Below are 19,996 nucleotides of genomic sequence, written 5' to 3'. Positions count from 1 at the left end.
ATTTCACTGAGTGTCTGGGTAGCCCTTTACTATACCTGGTCACTTGTGTCGTTTATTAATTCTAAGTCATTCCTTATTTTATATCAGCACATTTATGACAAATATAACAGTAAAACATGTCCTGATATCATATGTTGTCAGTATTATGTTGATTGTAGCCTGATCATTTAGGACAGAGTAATACTTTGGATAATAAAGCAGCCTGGACCTAGCAACACTACAAGAAATAAGCATGAGTTCTGAGTTTTTAAATGAATTAGGTTTTAGAATCATGCTAATAAAAGCAGTATTTTGTTCTGAACCATTGGGGGCTTGCTGAGGGAAGTCTGATTGGGTATTCATGTCTTCTTAACATGGTTTTGTCAAAATTTGTAAAACTCAAAAACTTTCTTTTCTGAAGTCACTATTCCAATGCTTTGCCTGCTCTCTGTCATGCACATGTGTCTGAACTTGTCTGAAGCTGTGAACCCTTGACTTGCTCTTGGGTTCCCCTCTTCTGACGAGCAGTGCACTTGAAAACCTAAGTCTCATGGGAAATTATGTTACTTAAAGGCTGTGACAAACCAAAATATTAGGTAAACAAAAAGTCAATTTTTCAAAAACCTTTAGACATCAAGAGAGTAACACAAAATATTGTCAAAAATGCTCCGTTCTGAGGCTGGATTTTTAGTTATTAGCAATGTTTCCTTTTTGTTTCAACACTGCACAAAAAATTGGCTAAAACATCTGGGTCTAGACAGGGTTTTTTACCTGATAGGCCTGTGGTACATAGCCTGTTTCTAAAGACAGATTGATGATATCTAATACGAATGTATCTATTAAGGGTAAAGCTTCCTTGAGCAGTTTAGTTGAAATAGGGTCTAGCAGACAGGTTGTTATTTTAGATGAGATAATAATTGAAGTTAGCTAATGCATGTTCTCTTTGCGCTTGCATGGGTTCCTCCTGCAGTCTAAGGATGTATGCATGTGAATAGTTGTCTCTCTCTCTGTGTGTTGGCCCTGAGATAGACTGGCAACCTGATAGATTGGAGAGTAGGGGAAGATTGGGAGCCCCCCTGTGACTCTAAAAGGATAAGTAGCTACAGATAATGGATGAATGCAGCCAAATATAGAGAACTTCTTGAAGAAAACCTGCTGCAGACTGCATGAAACCTGAGCCTGGGGCGGTGGTTCACTGTTTAACCTGGCAACGACCTGAAACAAGCAGCCAAGGCAACACTGGAGTGGCTGTATCCATCCATCCATCCAGTGGTTACAGGACTACTCTCCTTGAATGGTCCAACCAAATCTGATGACAACCGATGCCAACAAGACTTAGAACTGAATTTGCATCTGGGAGATTTGACTAGTTGATTTAATTAGATTGAAATATATTGATACGTTTCTAAAGATTGATGAAAACAGTACAATTTCTTCAATTTAAAAACAGATTTACAACAGTAAAATGTGCAAAAAATTAAGGGAAATAAATACTTTCTGAATCAAATGCATAGTACAAGCAACCAGAGGTGCTCCATGCCAGCAGGCAAGGCAGGCAGCTGCTTGGGGCCCTAGGCCAGTAGGGGGCCCCCGAGGGCTGACAAAAGTTAAACTATGTACAGCACTAAATATGTGCGAAGTTTGCAATAACACTACCAGTCTCAGACCACTCTTAAAAGACCCCAACTCTCACTCTGTTGCAAGTAGCACATGATTCAGTGTAAATAAATAGGTCTGATTAAACAACGAAAACCAGCTGACAAAAATGAGGAGGAGTCATTAGGAGACAAGTGGAGCAGCGGACACAATAACAATTAAATATAATGCTAGGTTATGGAATTTAGATGCAAAGAAATTTAGACAAGTTTACTATAAATTACTGATGTACTACTGTAAGTGAAGTTATTGGGGTGGCAGTGGCGCAGTTGGTAGAGTGGCTGCCTACTGACTATAGGGTCAGAGGTTGATTCCCCACTCCCCACAACCCCATGACGAAGTTTCCCAGGGCAAGACGCTGAACCCCCAACAGCCCATCGCCAGCATCGCGCAGTGCCGGGCCCAGGCCCGTTAGAAACTGGGGAGCGCTGTGTTAAGACGGGCATGCGGCCTAAAGACTGTGCCAAATCAACATGCAGACAAATGATCCGCTGTGACGAGCCTCAACGTACGGGATAAGCCCAAAGGACAAAAAAAAAAAAGAAATTACTGTAAGTTATTGTGCTATGTGCAGTGGTATATGTTTTATTGTATTTTTCCGAATTTTAGGCAATGTGGATTTATGAGGCATACATTTTTGCCTAGGGCTCCAGCAGACTCTAGGATTGCCACTGCAAGCAACATATGTAGAGTGAAGGAGAAGAAAACTCCTCACAGGCCTTGGAGCAGGAAAATAAAAAAATCCAGAAGCTCTTATAGACATTCTATAAAACTATTTTCATGTTACATTGAAGGGCTTTCAAGGAAAAATGGAATACGAGTCTCTTGAGTCTCTTATTTTTTATATAAAACCAACAGTTGAAAGATTCTGTTTCAAAAAGGATTTTTGGTACTTGGTCTGAAGGATACATATTTTTCAGCAAATCTAGTTTAATTTACCAACATTGACACACAAGGCCTTTAAAAGTTTATTCATTTCACAGCAACAAGAGCAGATGAGTTAGCACAGGTCATCTGTTAATCGCAAGGTTGGTGTTTCAATCCCTGTCTCCCCATGTATACATGTTGCAGTGTCCTTGGGCAAGACATAATGCAATGCACCTGTGTGTGTGTGTGTGTGTGTGTGTGTGTGTGTGTGTGTGTGTGTGAGATTATGTATGGGTGTAATAGGAAAAACTTGATGGATGTCTAAAATGTAGACCTGTCTAATACCAGATACACATTGGCTTAACAAAAAATTATATTTGAGTGAGGACAAAGAAGAAAAAAAAACAAAACACAAGCCCTTTACACATTTTATTTATTAAAGGCGGGTTTACTACGCCACACACTGTCTCGACATTCTGTATATAAGGTACCAAACCTTTAACCCTAAAAAGGAATGTGAAGTTCTGATGACATTTTAAAATGTATAATATTTAGATTTTATCGTAAGACCAGCTACCAGGGTTGCAATAAAGTCTCTCACTTGCACACTGGAAGACAATCAGCATTTTGGGCCATGATTCCGTGCTTCCGAAACAAGGGATGATGCTATGCTGTAGGAAAATACCATGCACAAGCAGTTGGTTGAATGCAGCCGAAGAAGGTGGTTGGTTTTTAAGTGACATACCCCAGTGTCTTACTACCTCTGCCTATTCCTGAGCTGCAGGTCATATTAGTCCCAGAGAGTCTCCCTGTTTCCCCTCCACTTTGTTTGAGTCAGAATCAAGTTGTACAATGTGCAAAACTAGTTAGAGCACATCACAGTTTAACCACCCATATTGTTGTTACAGTGACCTATATCAGACCCACACACTATGAAGCTGATACCGGAGAGCTGGTACCTGTTTAAAATAAACACTTTTTTTAAAACTTAGTAAAATCTGACAGAGGTGGCTTACAGAACAGCCAGCTGAAGACCAGTACGATGGGGTTTCTGTGTAAAAAGGACTATACAGTCAATGGATGTTTCAGGTCTTAGGTTACCCTTCCTTTTTCTGCAGCTTTGGCAATGGTCTCAGTGGCTTCTCCTTTTTGCACTTCTTTGATTACTTAAAGAGTGAGTGATCCCGAGACTGGCCTGTAAAGACCCCGCAGCCCACCTCAGTGGGCCCACAGCAGGCCTTCTACCCATTCCTTCTACATTCTCTATTTGAGATGCTTGCACTCATGTGCCACCTCTATCAAGTATTTCTAGGGGACGGTAATTTCCAACATGACCACCAGCTTGAAACAGTCAATTGATCCGAAGGTTGTCCTTGCGGTGTGTACCGGAAACATAAGTTGGTTCCTTAGGTCAATGTTCAGCTGCCAGTCACGAGCCAAGAGCAACAGCCCAGATAAGGCACTGAGCTGTGCCTTAAGTGTTCCTCCGGCCCTAATAAGAATTTAGTTTTATAGATTTTACAAACATTTTTTTCAACATTATTAAAGCAAAAGAGTGGCACTTAATGCTCTGAGTTCCGTATGTCAGGCAGCAGTTTTTCAGGCAGCAGTTACTCAGGCAGTAGTCTCTCTTAAGCTTTGACTGATTCAGACTGTGGCAACAGAAGCTTAAACTTTACATTTACTTTAGTTTTTGTTCTAGGTACCGGACAAGTCAAATCCAGTGCAGTAATTTCCAGAAAGTCTCAAATATGCAAATCCTTATTATGGTGTATAAACAAAGCATATTTGAGCATATTTTAATTTTGTACTGTTCAATAAGTGGAATGTAGCAATGCAATACTTTGCAGATACAGTTATGGGGCGACTGTGGCGCAGGAAGGTCGAGCAGTTGTCTACCAATCTCAGTTGTTGGTTCAATGTTGTTGGTTCACATGTCAAAGTGTCCTTGAGCAACACACTGAACCCCAACTTAGTTACTCCTGGCGAGCATTGGCCATGTGCATAACCACTCCCCCATCGGTGTATGAGTGGTGTGTGTGTGTGTGTGAGTGCAAATGGGTGAATAAAAAGCAGTGTAAAGTGCTATATAAGTGCAGACCAATTTAAATTCAGACATATAGAATTTACAAGCAACAGCATACTTAATAAAGGTTCAATAATTGAAAAAAATCTCATAGTACTGTAAGGGATCCCCAAGAAATATAAATGTATAAAGAGAAAATTCATGTTTTTCCCTTGTGAGCTATTGTAACCAGCCACTAGCGGCTCCTAGCATTAGTACAAACACAAAGACAAGCTGTTTCTTTTTAAAGTTGAAACATTATAGAGGCCTCAAGAGGAAATAAGAAAAAAAAACAAGTCTATATAATCAACATACTTAAGTGTTGTTAATTATCTTCAATTTCTGACCCCAGTGGGAACCATAGGCCATCTGTACAAGATTACGTTAGACTAAGCAGGCTGCATTTTATCTGTGGGCGTAGGTGTCTTGTTTCATGTACCAGTCAGAAAATGAAATGCACTTATGGAAGTCAAGTCGGAAGAAGGGAGTGTGTATTTAAAGCTTATTAGATGCTTAAACACAGCACAGGATTTTATAACTGGAACAATTTCCCAGCAGCAGCAGTTTTATCTTTGGTTGTGATGATTTCGAGGTGTACAGCAGAAAAACTGTGGTCACATTAAAAAGCAATGGATCGTTCACTTGTTTAAATCCAAAACACTAGGCCAGCGACAGGTGCAATTCATTGTCAGCGAGACCTGGGTATGTGAGCAAAAGTCAGATGGAGGCTAAACAAGATCATTTTGTATGGAAAACAACCATGCAGTCAGAAGAGAGAATGTAAAATGAGCTTAACTAAACGCGCCTCCAGAACTACACATCTTAGTTCACAGGTACTGTACATCCCAGGTCTTTTATGAGCTTCATCGTTTTTCTAATTTGAATCTTTTTCTTGATCTCAGACTCTCCCACTGAACACGTGACGGGAAAGAAAAGTAGGGAACGTGTTTTTAGAGGCATGAGAAGTACCCTAAACCATCTTCTGATGAAGACAGCTCAGCCAGATCCGCTATAATTCAGTTTTTAGTTATGTGGTAGCTTTTATTTGAATTTTGCATTTGCTCTTATGCACGCTATCCATATATTAATTATAGTGGGTCACACATTTACCCCCCTTTGCAGTTTTTTCCAATCTGCTTTCGAACTTTGACAAATGTATATTTATTAATTTAGAAATTAACCATATGTGGACATGCTGTTTACTATTAGAAGCTGAAGGCATATGCGCACTCGAAAAACAACAAACCATCGTAGAGTCTGACGGCCTCAGTCAAAGTACAGTAGCTAGAAGCCCTTAATCTTCACATGGTTATCAACTGTGGTTATCAACTGAAGGGCCCCAACTTAGGGTGCATTTGGGGAAACTGCTGTGCAATGTATACTGCTTTTGTGGGAAGTTTAAGGGAGGGGTTAGTTGCAATTGCAAAATCTGTCAAAATTCACTGGAGTCTAGCTTTTCCCTCATTTTTGAGGGGACCCAAAATTTGCCTGCTTTTCATCTCCTAACAGATAGTTTCTCAGCAATGCAATTTTTGTTATTTACTTCCACATTTATTCACATTCTTTTTGAAAATTCAATATGCAGTAGTCAGAAAATAGTTTGTGAGTATGTTTCATCGTTTTGTATAAATTATTAGATGTTTTAGATTTATGTAAATATACAGTAAACATTTTGCATTGAAATATTTCTAACCAGCAAACAGTGATTTCCAGCCTCATCGGACGACATGTAGGAATGGGTTTCCAATAAAACTGTCTCTGTCAGGTAAAAGACTTCTGGAAAGCGGGTCTTGTGTGTGCTTGGTTTTCTATTCTTAAACACTGCGAGAGGCACCTGGCTGTGGATAAAGAGCAGAAAGGCTGAGAAGATAAACAACTTTTAACATTAGCCAGAAGTTTGTGAGCTTTTCCCACTGGTTAGTGTTTTCAGGCTGTTCCTTAGAACTATTGCCTAACACTAACTACTCAACCTTATTGTCTGACCCTAAGCATCTTCATCTCATGGTGCAACTCCTGTCTAATATCTAATACTTCCTGCTGAGGTTGATACTCTACTATCCAGATCGTCCTGAACATTGCTACTCTCCTCTTGATTCTTACACCTCAGAATGATATAAGAGGCTTTTGAATGTTAGTCTTTAGAAGTACCCCACAAACACTTAAATGCATGTCACCTTCCCAGCTAACATTATTATGTCAGCAAACGTTGAACCAAATCAGCCCCTGTGGAGTCAGTTCCTGCTGTGTTATAAACACACTCCCCTGTTGAAATGACTAAAAGGGAGCTGCATTTTTGTTCCACACCTAAAAAAGCACTGCCTGAATGTGGCCTGAGAACATGACCTCATACACACAGCTGTTCACCCGCATACTCACCCCCTTCCCCTCAATCACATACATCCCCCCAACATGTTCCAATTGCCTCACCTCCCTTTTGTCATTTTTTGATTGAGGGATCATAGGAGGTTGCAGAGGCTGCACCAGCCCCTCCACCTCTATTCAACTCCCAGGTCTCTTACTCTCTGCCTTTTCACTGTCACTTGCTTGGCTACGTACTAACTTGCTGTGGAAGGATAATTAGTCAAAGTGATTTCCGGCCCCCCTCTCTGACCCCCCCCCCCCCACACACACACACACACACACACACACACACTTGCATCTGCTTAGTGCAGCTTGCCGTGGAAGTCATGGAAATGTCATCGCCTGTGCCGTTTGTCTTTCCTGTTTTAATGTGAGAATATACACATACCAGATGCAGCAGTCGCAGTAAATATATAGTAAGCGCTGTGGAGCGGTCCAATGAACCGAATAGGAATTGAGAACAATGAACTGTATCATCCTCAAGATGCAGGAAAGTCTAATAAAATCTAATAGTGTAATAAAAAAATTGACAGAAAAGCACTCTCTGTATAAAAAAAAAAGGATTATTGATTTGACAGCAGAGATCCTCTATGGCAGGTGCTCTCCTGGATGCTTTTTAAATGCAGTCCTACACTTCACTCTCTGGGAAAGAGTAAATAAATACAATTAGAAAACAAATTAATATAAACAAACAGAGTCACATTTTTTTGTTACCCGCTAATAAATTATTGTTTACACACTATGCATGGCTGCTCATGCTTAAAATGGAAAAATTCCAGAGCAAAGCACTGAAATACATTTAATGCCTCATTAAACAACAGCTGTAAGCTACAGAATAAACAGCTTTGCCTTTGTGCTCTGTCAGAGAATGCAGGTGTTATCAGAGACAAAAGGACCCCAGTAAGGATATATCCCTGTGTCGAAGCTCTTCATTTAGAGAGCAACAGAATATACAGGGAAAAAAAAACACACTCAGCCTATTTTATTTGATTAGAACCAGCACTTGAAGTGGTAGATAATTCAAGTTAGTTTCTCATTGTCTTAACGGTACAACATGCAGTCAAGCAGGTAGTTTTACTTTTAAGTAGTTAGAGGAACAGCAATCAGCCATAACATTAATACCACCTGCTGCTTTGAATATATAAATATTGTTTTTATAAAAATATTCTGAGGTTTTTCAACAGGGTTAACCACATGTCAACACATAAAGTGGTTAAAATTAGCTCCAGCTTTACCAACAGTGATCTTCATTTTCATTATGTATTTTACATGTTCTGCCATAAATACCATAATCTGTATTGTTCATTAGTGGAGTCCTTTTACTGTTGTACTAATAAAATATAGGTGTTCTACTTAAGTAAAACATTGCACTTGTAGTAGACATTTGTTTTAGGCCAATACTAGTGAGTTTGTGTACTTGCCCTCACAGTGTGTAGCTGCAGAGTGGCCATGCTGACCCTGGTTCTGTGTAATTGTAGAGGTGATCTTACTCGAATCTGACGCTCCTGATGCTTCAGAACACACTTCACTCCGGAGATCGTTGTTAGACAAACACTGAACATTTATTGTACTTGCTTCTCAACCAATGACAGATCAATTGTACATACAACTTCAAGCACAGTGATCTCACAAGCACGTTCACTAGCAGTTTCATCAAACAAGTTTCTCAAAGTATGTCTGAACTCACAGAACTCACAGAACTCGTTAAGAAACCGTGTGCCTCTACAGCTACACACAGAACCTTTTTCTTCTACCTTGTTGAGATCCACACCTTTCTTGTAGTCAGTTCCTCTGCTCCAGCTCCCGTGTCACATCTGCACCCTTCAGTAGCTGAGCTGAACTGTCCCTCTCAATGACAAACCCCTTAGCATTGCAAGCTTAAGGCAACCATCAAAGGCAACATATGATGTCACTAATGACATCATAAGTACACAGACACATATCACAAACACACATTACATAAAACAATTACATTACACACAGAAACGCATTACATAAAACCAATAACTAAACTGTGGACCCTTGGTTGGCTCATTCAGTAATATTATTAAAACTGCCAGCATTAATGATATGGCTGATCAGTGTAATTATGATTTTGTCTCCAACCTAATACTATGGTAAATTAAATTTGTGTTTTTGAAAAAAGAAATCTAAACCTCCAATAAAGCTATTCTGTTTGACTTTTGTTTTCAGTCCGGAAAAACCTGAATGTCACATATTTGTTATATTGTTCTAATAATTATGTTCGTATACTGTTTTAGTTAGTAGTGTATTTCTAGTATTATTCTTTCTGAATTGACTGGTATAAAGCAATGCTGATTAATGGTCTGTTATCGGTTGATACTATGCCCATGCCCATGGGTCAGTAGGCCCCCTACTACCCACCAGTAGACCAGTAGGTTTATTATCACTGAAACATGTGGTAGGATCTAGTAAATATAAGTGGCAGTTGGTGTCCTCATAGAACGGTGTGCATAGGTAGGTTAAAAAAAACTTTTTCAATCAGGAATTAACATCAGAATAAATTTGTAATGTTTTAGCAAAAAAAAAAAAAGGCTCTTGGTCTTGTGGTGCCATAGTCTGTCATGTGTTGCTTTTCTGTAAACTTTTGCTATGTTCTCATTGATTATTACATTTTTATTACACTTAGCCTTAAAGTACCTAATAATTAGTGTTTATGTGTTGTGTGGCTTTTAGCTAATAATTTATGGTATTGTTGGTAATCACAGATACCTCGTATAATAAATACTTTACAGAATAATGTTGGTAAAAATAAAAAAATAAAAATGTTTTTTTAAATAGTTTTTAACAATGTAGGTCCAATTGTATATATCAGTGGGGCATTGTAAAATCTGTCCAAGAACTGCAGATGAAAATTATCTTAGATGAACTTTTGCACATTTACAGAAATGTTTTCCTATTTACTGTTAGTCCCTTTTGTAATTCAATTTGAACCCAAATCACAATGTTTTTCATAACTGTAAATATTTTAATTGAGAATTTGGGAATTTATTCAAATGTAAAACATCCACTTGGATTCAAAGATGAACTGATCAAAATTGGACAGTCAAAGGTCAAGCGTACTGTGGCCACACGTCTTTGCCATTCGTTGTAACGCAATATCTCATATCTTACAATTTGGTACAAATATCTACTTGGCCTGAAAAATGAACTAATTAGATTTTGGTGGCCAAAGATCACTGTCCATTATGTAAACATGATCTCTCAGGGTGGCCTCGAGGAAAATGTGGCACATTTGGCACAAACGTCCAATTGGACGTCACGTTCACATTTTTTGAGTCAGAGGTTTAATGCATTCAACTTAAATCAACAGAGAAAGGACCATCTGATATCTCAATGGAACAATCATGGGAACAAATTAAGACACTTGGGGTATCATTTTATGGATAGTTAGTTCCATTACACAGAGGTTTCACATGTTTTCCCCAGCCTCTCTGTGTGCCAGGGTAGAATCTCAGCAATCCAGTAACGTTCTTCCTAGTCAACAATGGCTGTATTGAGACCATCCACCAGACTCTGTGTCCTCCCCTCTTCTCTCTCTGCCAGTTACAGAGAAAGAAGAGTTAAAATATGGCACATTTTTCTAGTAAAGGAAGACTTGCAGCTTCAACATCTTTACAGTCCCATTCTGTGTTCATTGTGTGTGTGTTTGGTCTTTGTGAGGTCCCTGCTGCAATGGATAGTCATGTGAGAAAACAGAGAGTGCTTGTATTTCTAAATGTCCTTAAAGTCATGTTATTCCTCTGCAGTTTGAATCCTATTGGATACATTTTATTATAATTTAGTGGTCTCAAATTGACAAAAGCTTGTAAATATTCTTTGCTGTGTCTGTACGTGTATAAGACATGTGAGAGGGAGCTGTTCTCCCACACCTTGTTACACTGCTGTTAAAGGATGACTAAGGTACGAAGTTAATAGATATGTGTCCAGAGCAAAATCCTGTACAAATGCATATTACTTGGAAAGCACCATAATATATGTTGGATGGCTGCTTTTGCACAAAATGCAAAATGTGATCTGCTGTTAAGATGATATATGAGCAAACAATTACTCAAGCCTGGTTCTTTTGTTACAGCTCTACAGCTCGGTGGAGTTTGGGAGAAGGTGGCAACTGGTGCATGAGAGAGTGGCTCCTAATCGTTTCTACTGGTGAGTACAGAGTTTTGGGTGCAGTTAAATTCTGGGCAATAATAAAACAAAAACTATCCACATGTGTACTTCAGACCTAGTATGTACTGGAATATGTTACTGTATATGCTAGTTGTTAAATGTAACTGATATTGTTTTATATATACATATATGAAAACTAAAAGATTTTCAAAGACAGGATACAGTTTACACATTAAAAATGTTTTTACCAACATATTTCAAATTTTTTGATAGTCTGGGAGAAGCACACGTAGTGAATGAGAAAACTGTAGGCAACACACTTACATCCTGTGCATAAACAAATAAAGCAGCAACCACAAACTTTTCCTTTTTATCTTAACAATTTGCACATAAAAGAACAAAAGACAAAACAAGTGTGTATGTGTAAGGCGAGGTAAGATGTCAAAAAAAGTACTTTCAGGTATTGCACCATTATTGGAAGATCAGTCCATACAAATAGTTCTCAGTTCTCGTAGTTCTCAGACAAAAGTGTATGTTAACTGTAGCAAACTGCCGTTTAGGCCAACTTGCAGTTTATCGTTCACTTTTCAGATGAACCCACACTTTTAAGGTGAAAACTTTTTTAAACAAATACTTATAAAACCTTTACATTTTATAAGGTTTAGCTGAGAAAATCAGTAATTAAAATGAGTAACCAGCAACTATCATTATCCTTATCGTGTTTTTTCTATCTGATACCTTTATTATTAGGGGTTGGTCTGATACTTTACATTTACTTTGCCTCAATGTTCAGTGTGCAGTATCTGACATTTGAAACGTTGGTTATAACACCTTAAGTGTCAGTAAAGGTGCTCCAGACCAGCATTGACATGTATTGGTTGCTTTAAATATTGTGGTAAACATAAAGGGAATAATCTATAATCATAACAATGTGCCTAGTATTTAAGATGTACAGTGACACTGGAAGAAAACTGTTTGTAAGATCTTTGTTAACACGTAATTATCGATAAATTATTACCTCAACGTTTCCTCAATGGATGTAGCTATTATCAGTATCTATGCAGCAAAAAGTGATCACTTAAAACAGATATTTAATTTCTAGATAGTATATATTTAAACTTGGACCATTACCAACATAAACCTTAGATGACTACAATTGAAACTTAAACTAATGAGTAATAGAAAAGGACTTTAAAAAAAAAATGGACTTAAGTACTTTCTTAGAAAGTGCACAAATACATTATCACTAACCTAAAATGGTTACAATTATGGATAATGGATAACGGATTTGATCTTTAACTGAGCATTAGTTGTACAGTTGCAGCAAAACAAGTAAACCTGCTGGGACACATCAACATGGACATTCGATAGTTGTATTTTTACGCAGTGTGATAATGTTCTCAGTTGAACCCAAATGAAAAGTTTTGACATTGCAAATGTCCTGGACAGATGATGTCACTGCCTCTCCAAAAAGCGAGCAGCAGATGAGCCACGGAGGTTTTTAAGATTTTCATTATTCATGTGTCTGACATGCCTGATCTTCTTCTGTGGCAGACGATTACATTATCTGACCAACAGTGTTCAGCTTTGGAAGGCAGCTTCAAATCAGTTGTAGGTGCAATCTAAGACTGTATTGTATTACCATGACATGAAATAAACAACAGGAAGGTCAGAGACTCTAATATTGTAGTTTCTCACTGTGACACTATGTTCCCATCTCAACTGTTAAATATTCAGTTAAGACTTTCCTTTAATTATTACATTGAATATCCGTGTTGTCTTCCGTGTTTTCTTCAGCTTAACACTTTCACCACCATCGCACAGGTGCCATCCAACTCAGTGGTACTGTATCTAGTATATCTCACAGTAACTAATACGTAACAAAAAGCTTTCACCTCACCAAACTGCGAAGAAGCTGACAGGGTAGTAACAAGCTGGGCAGCCAGGAGTGAAGTGAGCCTGGAGGGCTGATGCTGCAGAAACCATCAGAGTTCTATTTTGGGACGCACACTGTGCGGTAGATTTGTGGTGCTAGCCCTTGTAATAGGGCTGCAGATGGAGCTTAAGTTTGCTGTACACGTGGACACCAACATGTAAGGAAGATGAAGAGTCGAAGCTCATTTACAATTTGGTCAATCAGAGCTGTACTCGGTCACACACTGCTCTAAAATTCCACCACATTCTGCTATAATCAGTTTGCGAGCTCAGTGCAGCCGTGAAATGTTTTGCATATGACATTAGAAATCTTTACCAAAACATCTGGAGCTGTCTGCATTGTACAGTATGTTATACGTTTGCAAGGCAACAGCTCCATCTCATGACATGGAGTGCTATTTTTTCCCATTCGTTCTCATGTCGAGACCCCTCAGCTGTCCAAACCAGTATCATACACCCACAGAAGAAAATACTCAAGGCCCAAACTTTCAATCTGAGCTTTGCCTTCCATCGACAAGTGGTTTAAACATAGGAGGTTAAACAAACCATCTCACTCCACTAACTCTAAAAGTTATTCTTTGCCTGCCTATTGGGTACCTGAAGGGATCATTCAAAGATAATGCAAATGTACTTCGGATAGTATTCTGGAAGTAGGCCGTCCTATTTACAGTTGTGTTTCATCCGGCAAATCACCAATAAGTGTAATAATTTGAACCTACGTTGGTCTTTGTCTTTCACAGTGTCTGCTACACACAGACCCACTTATTTCTCTTCCGGTGTATGTGCGTGCTACCAGTCGACATATTCTCTCCGTTTCTTTCTCTCCCCAGTCACTCCCTACCTTCCACATGTGCTGCCTTCGCTTCTCTTCTGATCCCCCAGTCTTTTTAATACATATTTAATGCCATAATGATTATATGCTACTCTGTCTGCGGGCATTCCTACTGTAGCCCGGAAATCAATTGCTTTCCCTTTTCTAATGATGTCGGGAAACGTCCTCCCCCATCTTTCCGGGGTAAAAAAGGACCTTCTGTGGGCTCTGGACAATTAGATCACATAGTCCTTTTTTTACATGACACAAATTGCCATCAACAAAGACGGAGAAACAGTAATACCCGGAGCCAATTCCTTCTGATGTTTACCACACCTGTCATAGCACTTGACTTAACCTCTCTGTAGTTATAAATGTGTCTGACTTTGCAGCATGCAATCTCCCAGGGCAGACAGTAACTATAGAGTAGTTGGCTTCTGCCTGGAGGCAAAAGACCAATGGTGATGTTCCTGAAACACATTTGTCTGCCTTTCAGGTCGAAAATGGGTCTGGACAAAGAGCCTGGTTTAATTCACCTGGAAACCAGCATCTCTGAAGGACGTGAGTAATTGAATTCCGAGTTCAGCGCTCCATTTTCTGGTGTCTTTGTACTGTATCGTAAATGTTGTGCTAAAGCAGAGAGGAATTGGAAGTTGTGTGGACAATTCTGCTGATGGCTAATGCAAAAGGAAAGGAGAAATGGCCGAGTCTGGGGACACACAATGACAACGGAGAGAAAAGTAATGCATATATTAGAAGGTTTTTAAAAGCAGGCGATTTAGTGACATGCTCGTGTGTGGAGAAATAGTTCTCAGTTCGCGTTTGCCTGAATGACAGCGATCACTTCGATATTGTGTGTTGAAGTATTTACCATCTCACTTGATTTGCTTACTGAAACTGTCAGAATCCTTTAAAAAAAAGTTTTACTTTATTTCACTATATATATTATTCTGTCCAGGCAATTTAGTGCTTGCATTTGCAATCAGTGCACAGTAAAAAGATCCTGAAATTCTGTTTTAAAGGCGAGTTCTCTTCTAAAACTAACACACAAAACAAATATATATGACTCAATAGGTACAGTGTGTATGATTTATATGGATCTGTTAGCAGAAATGAATCATGGTGTTCACAATCATGTTTTTATTAATGTGTTATCACCCGAAAATAGAAATTGCTCGTCTTTTTTAAATTACAATGGATATAAGTCCCCTTTCACAGACTGAGCCATGTTGCACCATCATCTTTCCACAGTAGATCAGATTAGACAAACACATGGCTTTAACATTTTGTGTTTTCACATTAACTTAGAATATGTTGGCTATGCATAATAAGGAGACCAAACAAACAAACAAACAAAAAAACAACAACACTGGTTTTGTTTCTTTGTTTGTTGTTTGGTTGGTTGGTTGGTTTGCACAGATTATATAATTATATAATATAGTAATTCTATATATAAAAACCTATACTGCTTCCTGTCTCTGTCTTTATATTGATATGAAAAAATCCTAGGTATTGTTAACTACAAAATGCTTCCATTATGCTGGGTAACGGTAATATTTACAATTTTACATAGAGGCTATGACCTAAACTTTCAAACACTTAATAGGCAAAAAATATTTGAATTTCTAAAAATATAGGTCCCTAAGTAAGCTCATCACTTAACATATTCTCACACTTTGGATAAGCACAGGTGGAGTGTGGACAGTATTCAGATGGTTGCAATTGACAACCTCACACCTGGATGCCCATGTGTTAGACATTGCACCTTTAACCTGTAAAAACATCTCCTGATTGTAGGCTGATGAAGTCACCAGAGGGTGTAGCAACGGTAACTTCTGCCCAATCCCAATTCCTTTTGTAGGCCTACCCCTTCCTTTTGAGTGGTACGGAAAATTGGAATTTTGCCTTGGTTTGGCATGGAGTTGCAAAAAGACATGGGTATTAACCAGACAGTGTTTAAAAAAATATAGTAATTGGGGAATTATGGGAAATGTACAGTAGTAGTACCTAGTATTTCTGAAGCTTAGCCCAAACTTCTTGTTAAAACTAAGAATATCTTCGCTTCGGCTACTATAATTTTAACCATTATTGTTGTCATATGTCTCTTTTGATCCCTTTAACTTTATAAAGGCATTATACAACATTGAAAGAGAGCACCTTTACTATGATAATATATTAGATATTATATAATATGCTTTCCATTTGACTTAGCTTTCAAAAAGCCTTTAATGTATTTGTGCTGCCTTTCTGTTGGAAAACTGTTAGAGGCCAACACAATTGTGAATAGACAATCATACAAACCCACATAGCAAAGATCTGTCACATCAGATGCTACAGTCACGTAGCTAAAGACTATCACTATTGATCATGTGCGTTTGGAGAAAGCCGTCACATATTTGGCAGAGGGTAACATGTGGTGACAGGCTCTCTCCAAGTGTTGCGATTGAAGGCAAAGAAAGCAATTGGCCTCTGTGGCCATCTGTCTTCCCCTCTGCCCGCCGCCGCCCGTACTGGGACCACTTTATTGACACAAGTAATGTAGGAACCAAAAGAGGCCGCCTGGCTCTGGGTGAAGGCTGCCTTTCTTCATTGGCTAATGCCAATGCTGATGCCATGGCTTGATGTGTGTGTGTGTGTGTGTGTGTTTGTGTGGGAGCAGAGGCACTGTACGTCACCTGCAAGCTGCAGAACTGCACAGATGCCAACAAGGGCAAACCATTCCCCGGCTACATTGACCCCAATTCTCTGGTGGTGCAAGATGAGTATGTGTTTGTCCAGGTAGGTAATTGTTCAGTTTGTTCAGTGAAAAACATTAAAGCAGAAAGTGTGAGGATTTTATTGGAGTTTTTTCAAGGTTATTTTTGAGAGGCGTTATTAGCACAGCCTTATGTGTCCTTCTGCTGTGAAAAATGCTTTATCTGTTTTTCTATGTGTCTCCAAAATGTTTTCACTCAACGTCTTCGTCACCTTAAGGTGTCAACTGCGGGGAGGCCAATCTATTATGTGTCTGCTAAAAGAGATGTCTTCACTCCAATGAAGCTGCCCAAGTACACTCTCCCCAAGGTAACACAGACACCACCAGGTTGAACATATGTTAAAAATGAACAAATCCACATGAGATTTTGATTAGGAAATAATTAATCCTCTGTAAAGTTCCTTATCTTATCACTGGTGAGAATATGTGAGACAAATTTCAAATTTAATTGCTAGTGCTGTAGCTTGTGGAAGGTTTCTGCAATCAAAGGCACACAGATACAGGCTTCCGGCTCCGTTTGCTACGTGGGCTAAAATTACAGTAAAGCGTCGGTTCATCTCTGGCTCTGCATGAGACTCACTTTGTTATTTCTGGACAAATCAAGGCCAAAATTAGCTCACACAGTGTTCGCACAATTGTTATTCCGTGCTGCTACTTGTGCACATGGCCTTTCTTGTCACGCCCCCCTTGACAATTAAACATGTTTTATTCAATCAAGCCATAGGCTCCCCCCCCCCCGGTTGCCATCGGCTCGCTGCAAGGTGTTATTGGCACAGTCAGAGGTAGATGAAGCATACAACCAAACAGCATGGTCTCAGTTGCACAATCTCTGCCCGTTAAGCCTGTCAGAGTGTTAATGATTGCTGTATCCTCTTTAAAAGTTAAAGTACAGGAATAGAAGATGTAGCAGTGTAGCAGTGATTATTTAATGTGTTTAAGCTCGATCGGGTATTTTAACAAAATAAGACGAGAACATTTTAGTAACACTTAAATAAAAGGTTACATTATTTAACAATAGTTAATGCAGTAATAAGAATTATTGCCCTATAGAATAGTGTTCATATGCATTGGAACGGCAGTCAGATGCATCAACCCAGGCATTCGTGAACGGCAAATGCCTTTTGCAACATCTATAAACGATGCCTGGCAAGGTAAAATGTAATTAAACAGGGACTGAACACCAAACAGACTCATGAAATCATAAAATATTTGGCTTTTGATAAATAGGTTTGAGGATTGAGACAAAAATGTAGGCAATCATTACTCTTGAACAAACATTTATACAAACAGCTTTTCTCTTAATAAAGTTGTATAACATTAATAACATTAACTAATGTTACTAAACCTTAATTTTAGGTTTGCTAGTTACTAAACTTTAATCAACATTTGTTAGTTAGTTACATTACTTAACTGTTGATAATACTTACTACCATATTCATTAATAGGGTTATAGTCTGTTAAATTATGTATAATGTAACATCTTTTTAATGTTAACACCGTTAGTAAGTCATTATTGGGCAAGTATTTATTGCTAACTATTAATTCATGCTTATTACTGCATTGGTTCCTGGTAATTGACCGTCAATATACATTGTTACAAGTGTCCTTTTTTCCTTTTGCATACTGTATGGGATCATTCTTTTGGTTTTTGAAGTTTTAAACACTGCACCTGTGTCTGGCCACAAAAAAAAATTGTATTCTTGTATTCCTGTGCCATGACAGATCAAACTTGCATATCTGTCTCTTAACCCAGTTTTTTTAGTTTGTAATAAGAAGTTTTTCTAAACTTTGAGCAACTTCGGTGATGTATTTTCCTCCACAGTCAGCCCTATCTTGCACCTTGTCATCAGACATTGACTTTTACTTATTATTACTGCGTATTCCTGTTTCTTTGTATAATCATATACAAAGTCAACATATCTGGATAAAACAGTTCTTATTACATAAAGTACTGAACTACAGCACAGAGGTAAACACATATATTGTAACAAGACAGATACTGTATATTATACAGCATATTACTGTAATCTCATAATGGTCTTCCTTTGTCAGGACCTCCATGTGATCAGTACGGATGAAAACCGTGTTGTGGCAGCTGTACAGGAGTGGAACCAGAATGAAACCTACAACCTGTACGTGTCAGACACATCGGGGGTTTACTACACTCTGGCTCTGGAGAACGTGGTCAGCAGCATGGGTCCGGAGGGCAATGTCATGGTTGACTTGTATGAGGTAAACAACAATCATCTAGTAATCTAATATAAACAAATCTAATCCCTGCTTTAAGTAGCACCATGTCAAGCCGAGCTGGAAGTAGAACGAGTCTGACTTCGGTTTGATTGGTATGCTAAACACTAGGCCTATTTTTACCCTCTACGTCTGCAGTATTCATTTTGGCCAATTTCTTCTTTTTAAATAACAGCAAAAGAATGGCATCAAATAAAGCCGTGCTTGATGAGTGCCCAGCCTGCAAGTTTATTATGAATGCTGATCAATATTTTAGAGCTAGGAGGCAGAAATGATGAAATGGACTTGTTTTGTCATTTTAGAAACGAACCCTGCTGCTGTAGGCCTACAGTTTTCAGAGCACATTGTGTGAATACAAAGCAGCTTCAAAGTGCTGACATCAACAGAGGCATAAGGGGATTGTGCCAGGGTTATAGATTTTTTGGGGGGAGCCTGAGATTATTTCTTTCTTTGATGAATAACTGCAGATATTACTTCACAACATGCACTCATTCTATAAAGATGGGGAAAAATTGGATGTTATAAGGGCTAAGTTCTGGAATTTAGGTTGGATTTTTTAAGACATTTCAGCAGCGAATGTAGGCTAAAACTATTTGTGAATAAAATGATGAAGTTATCGATGATCATGCTCATGTCTATGGCCTCTGCAGTAGAATTAAATGACCTGATCTTGATTGTGGCCACCACCCACAATGTGGGATATGTTAAATCTCTCCTCCAAATGAGATTGAAGTGTCTGTCAGTTTCTAAAATGTTGAGTTTCATTGCATGATGTGACCTGTCACTTAATGCAGTGTCCCTGAGCTGCTCTTTGAAGGCTCCAACACTGAGTCAGATTCATTTAAGACAAACATTAATTACTCACAAATCCCCAGACAGTCGATCATTTCCCACCTATTGTTTGTGGCTATATTTGGTTTTGCTTGGAGTACAGAACAGGTAAGCTGTGTTGCTCCCGGGGGCATGTGATTTACTTTTGCACGTGACTTGAAGATATCAAAATGAACAGTGAGCTGTTGTTTTTCTAATTTCCCAGGTAGCAGGAATAAAAGGGATGTTCCTAGCCAACAAGAAGACAGATAACCAAGTGAAGACGCACATCACCTACAACAGAGGCAGAGACTGGAGGTTACTGCAGGCTCCCAGCAAAGACCTGAGGGGCAACAGTATTCACTGTTTGCTGGTGAGA

General features: G+C 38.8%; 1 protein-coding gene across 6 annotated transcripts in view; it reads left to right on the top strand.

The window, feature by feature from the left end:
• Positions 1-19,996, top strand: part of sorcs1 (sortilin-related VPS10 domain containing receptor 1) — a 169,342-nt gene that overhangs the window by 109,124 nt on the left and 40,222 nt on the right. For all 6 annotated transcript variants that reach the window (XR_010913932.1, XR_010913933.1, XR_010913934.1 and 3 more), the window contains 6 exons: positions 11,025-11,098; positions 14,302-14,366; positions 16,465-16,583; positions 16,779-16,868; positions 18,613-18,792; positions 19,844-19,990. Coding sequence is in view for 3 of the 6 variants with exons in the window: in XM_067499044.1 (XP_067355145.1) it covers positions 11,025-11,098; positions 14,302-14,366; positions 16,465-16,583; positions 16,779-16,868; positions 18,613-18,792; positions 19,844-19,990 (675 nt within the window). In the remaining 3 variants the exon portion in view is untranslated. The remainder of the gene's footprint in view (positions 1-11,024; positions 11,099-14,301; positions 14,367-16,464; positions 16,584-16,778; positions 16,869-18,612; positions 18,793-19,843; positions 19,991-19,996) is intronic.

This window comes from Channa argus, chromosome 3 (genome assembly GCF_033026475.1).
Source record: "Channa argus isolate prfri chromosome 3, Channa argus male v1.0, whole genome shotgun sequence".
Lineage (NCBI taxonomy): Eukaryota > Metazoa > Chordata > Actinopteri > Anabantiformes > Channidae > Channa > Channa argus.
This window is presented reverse-complemented; position numbering and strand designations above follow the sequence as displayed.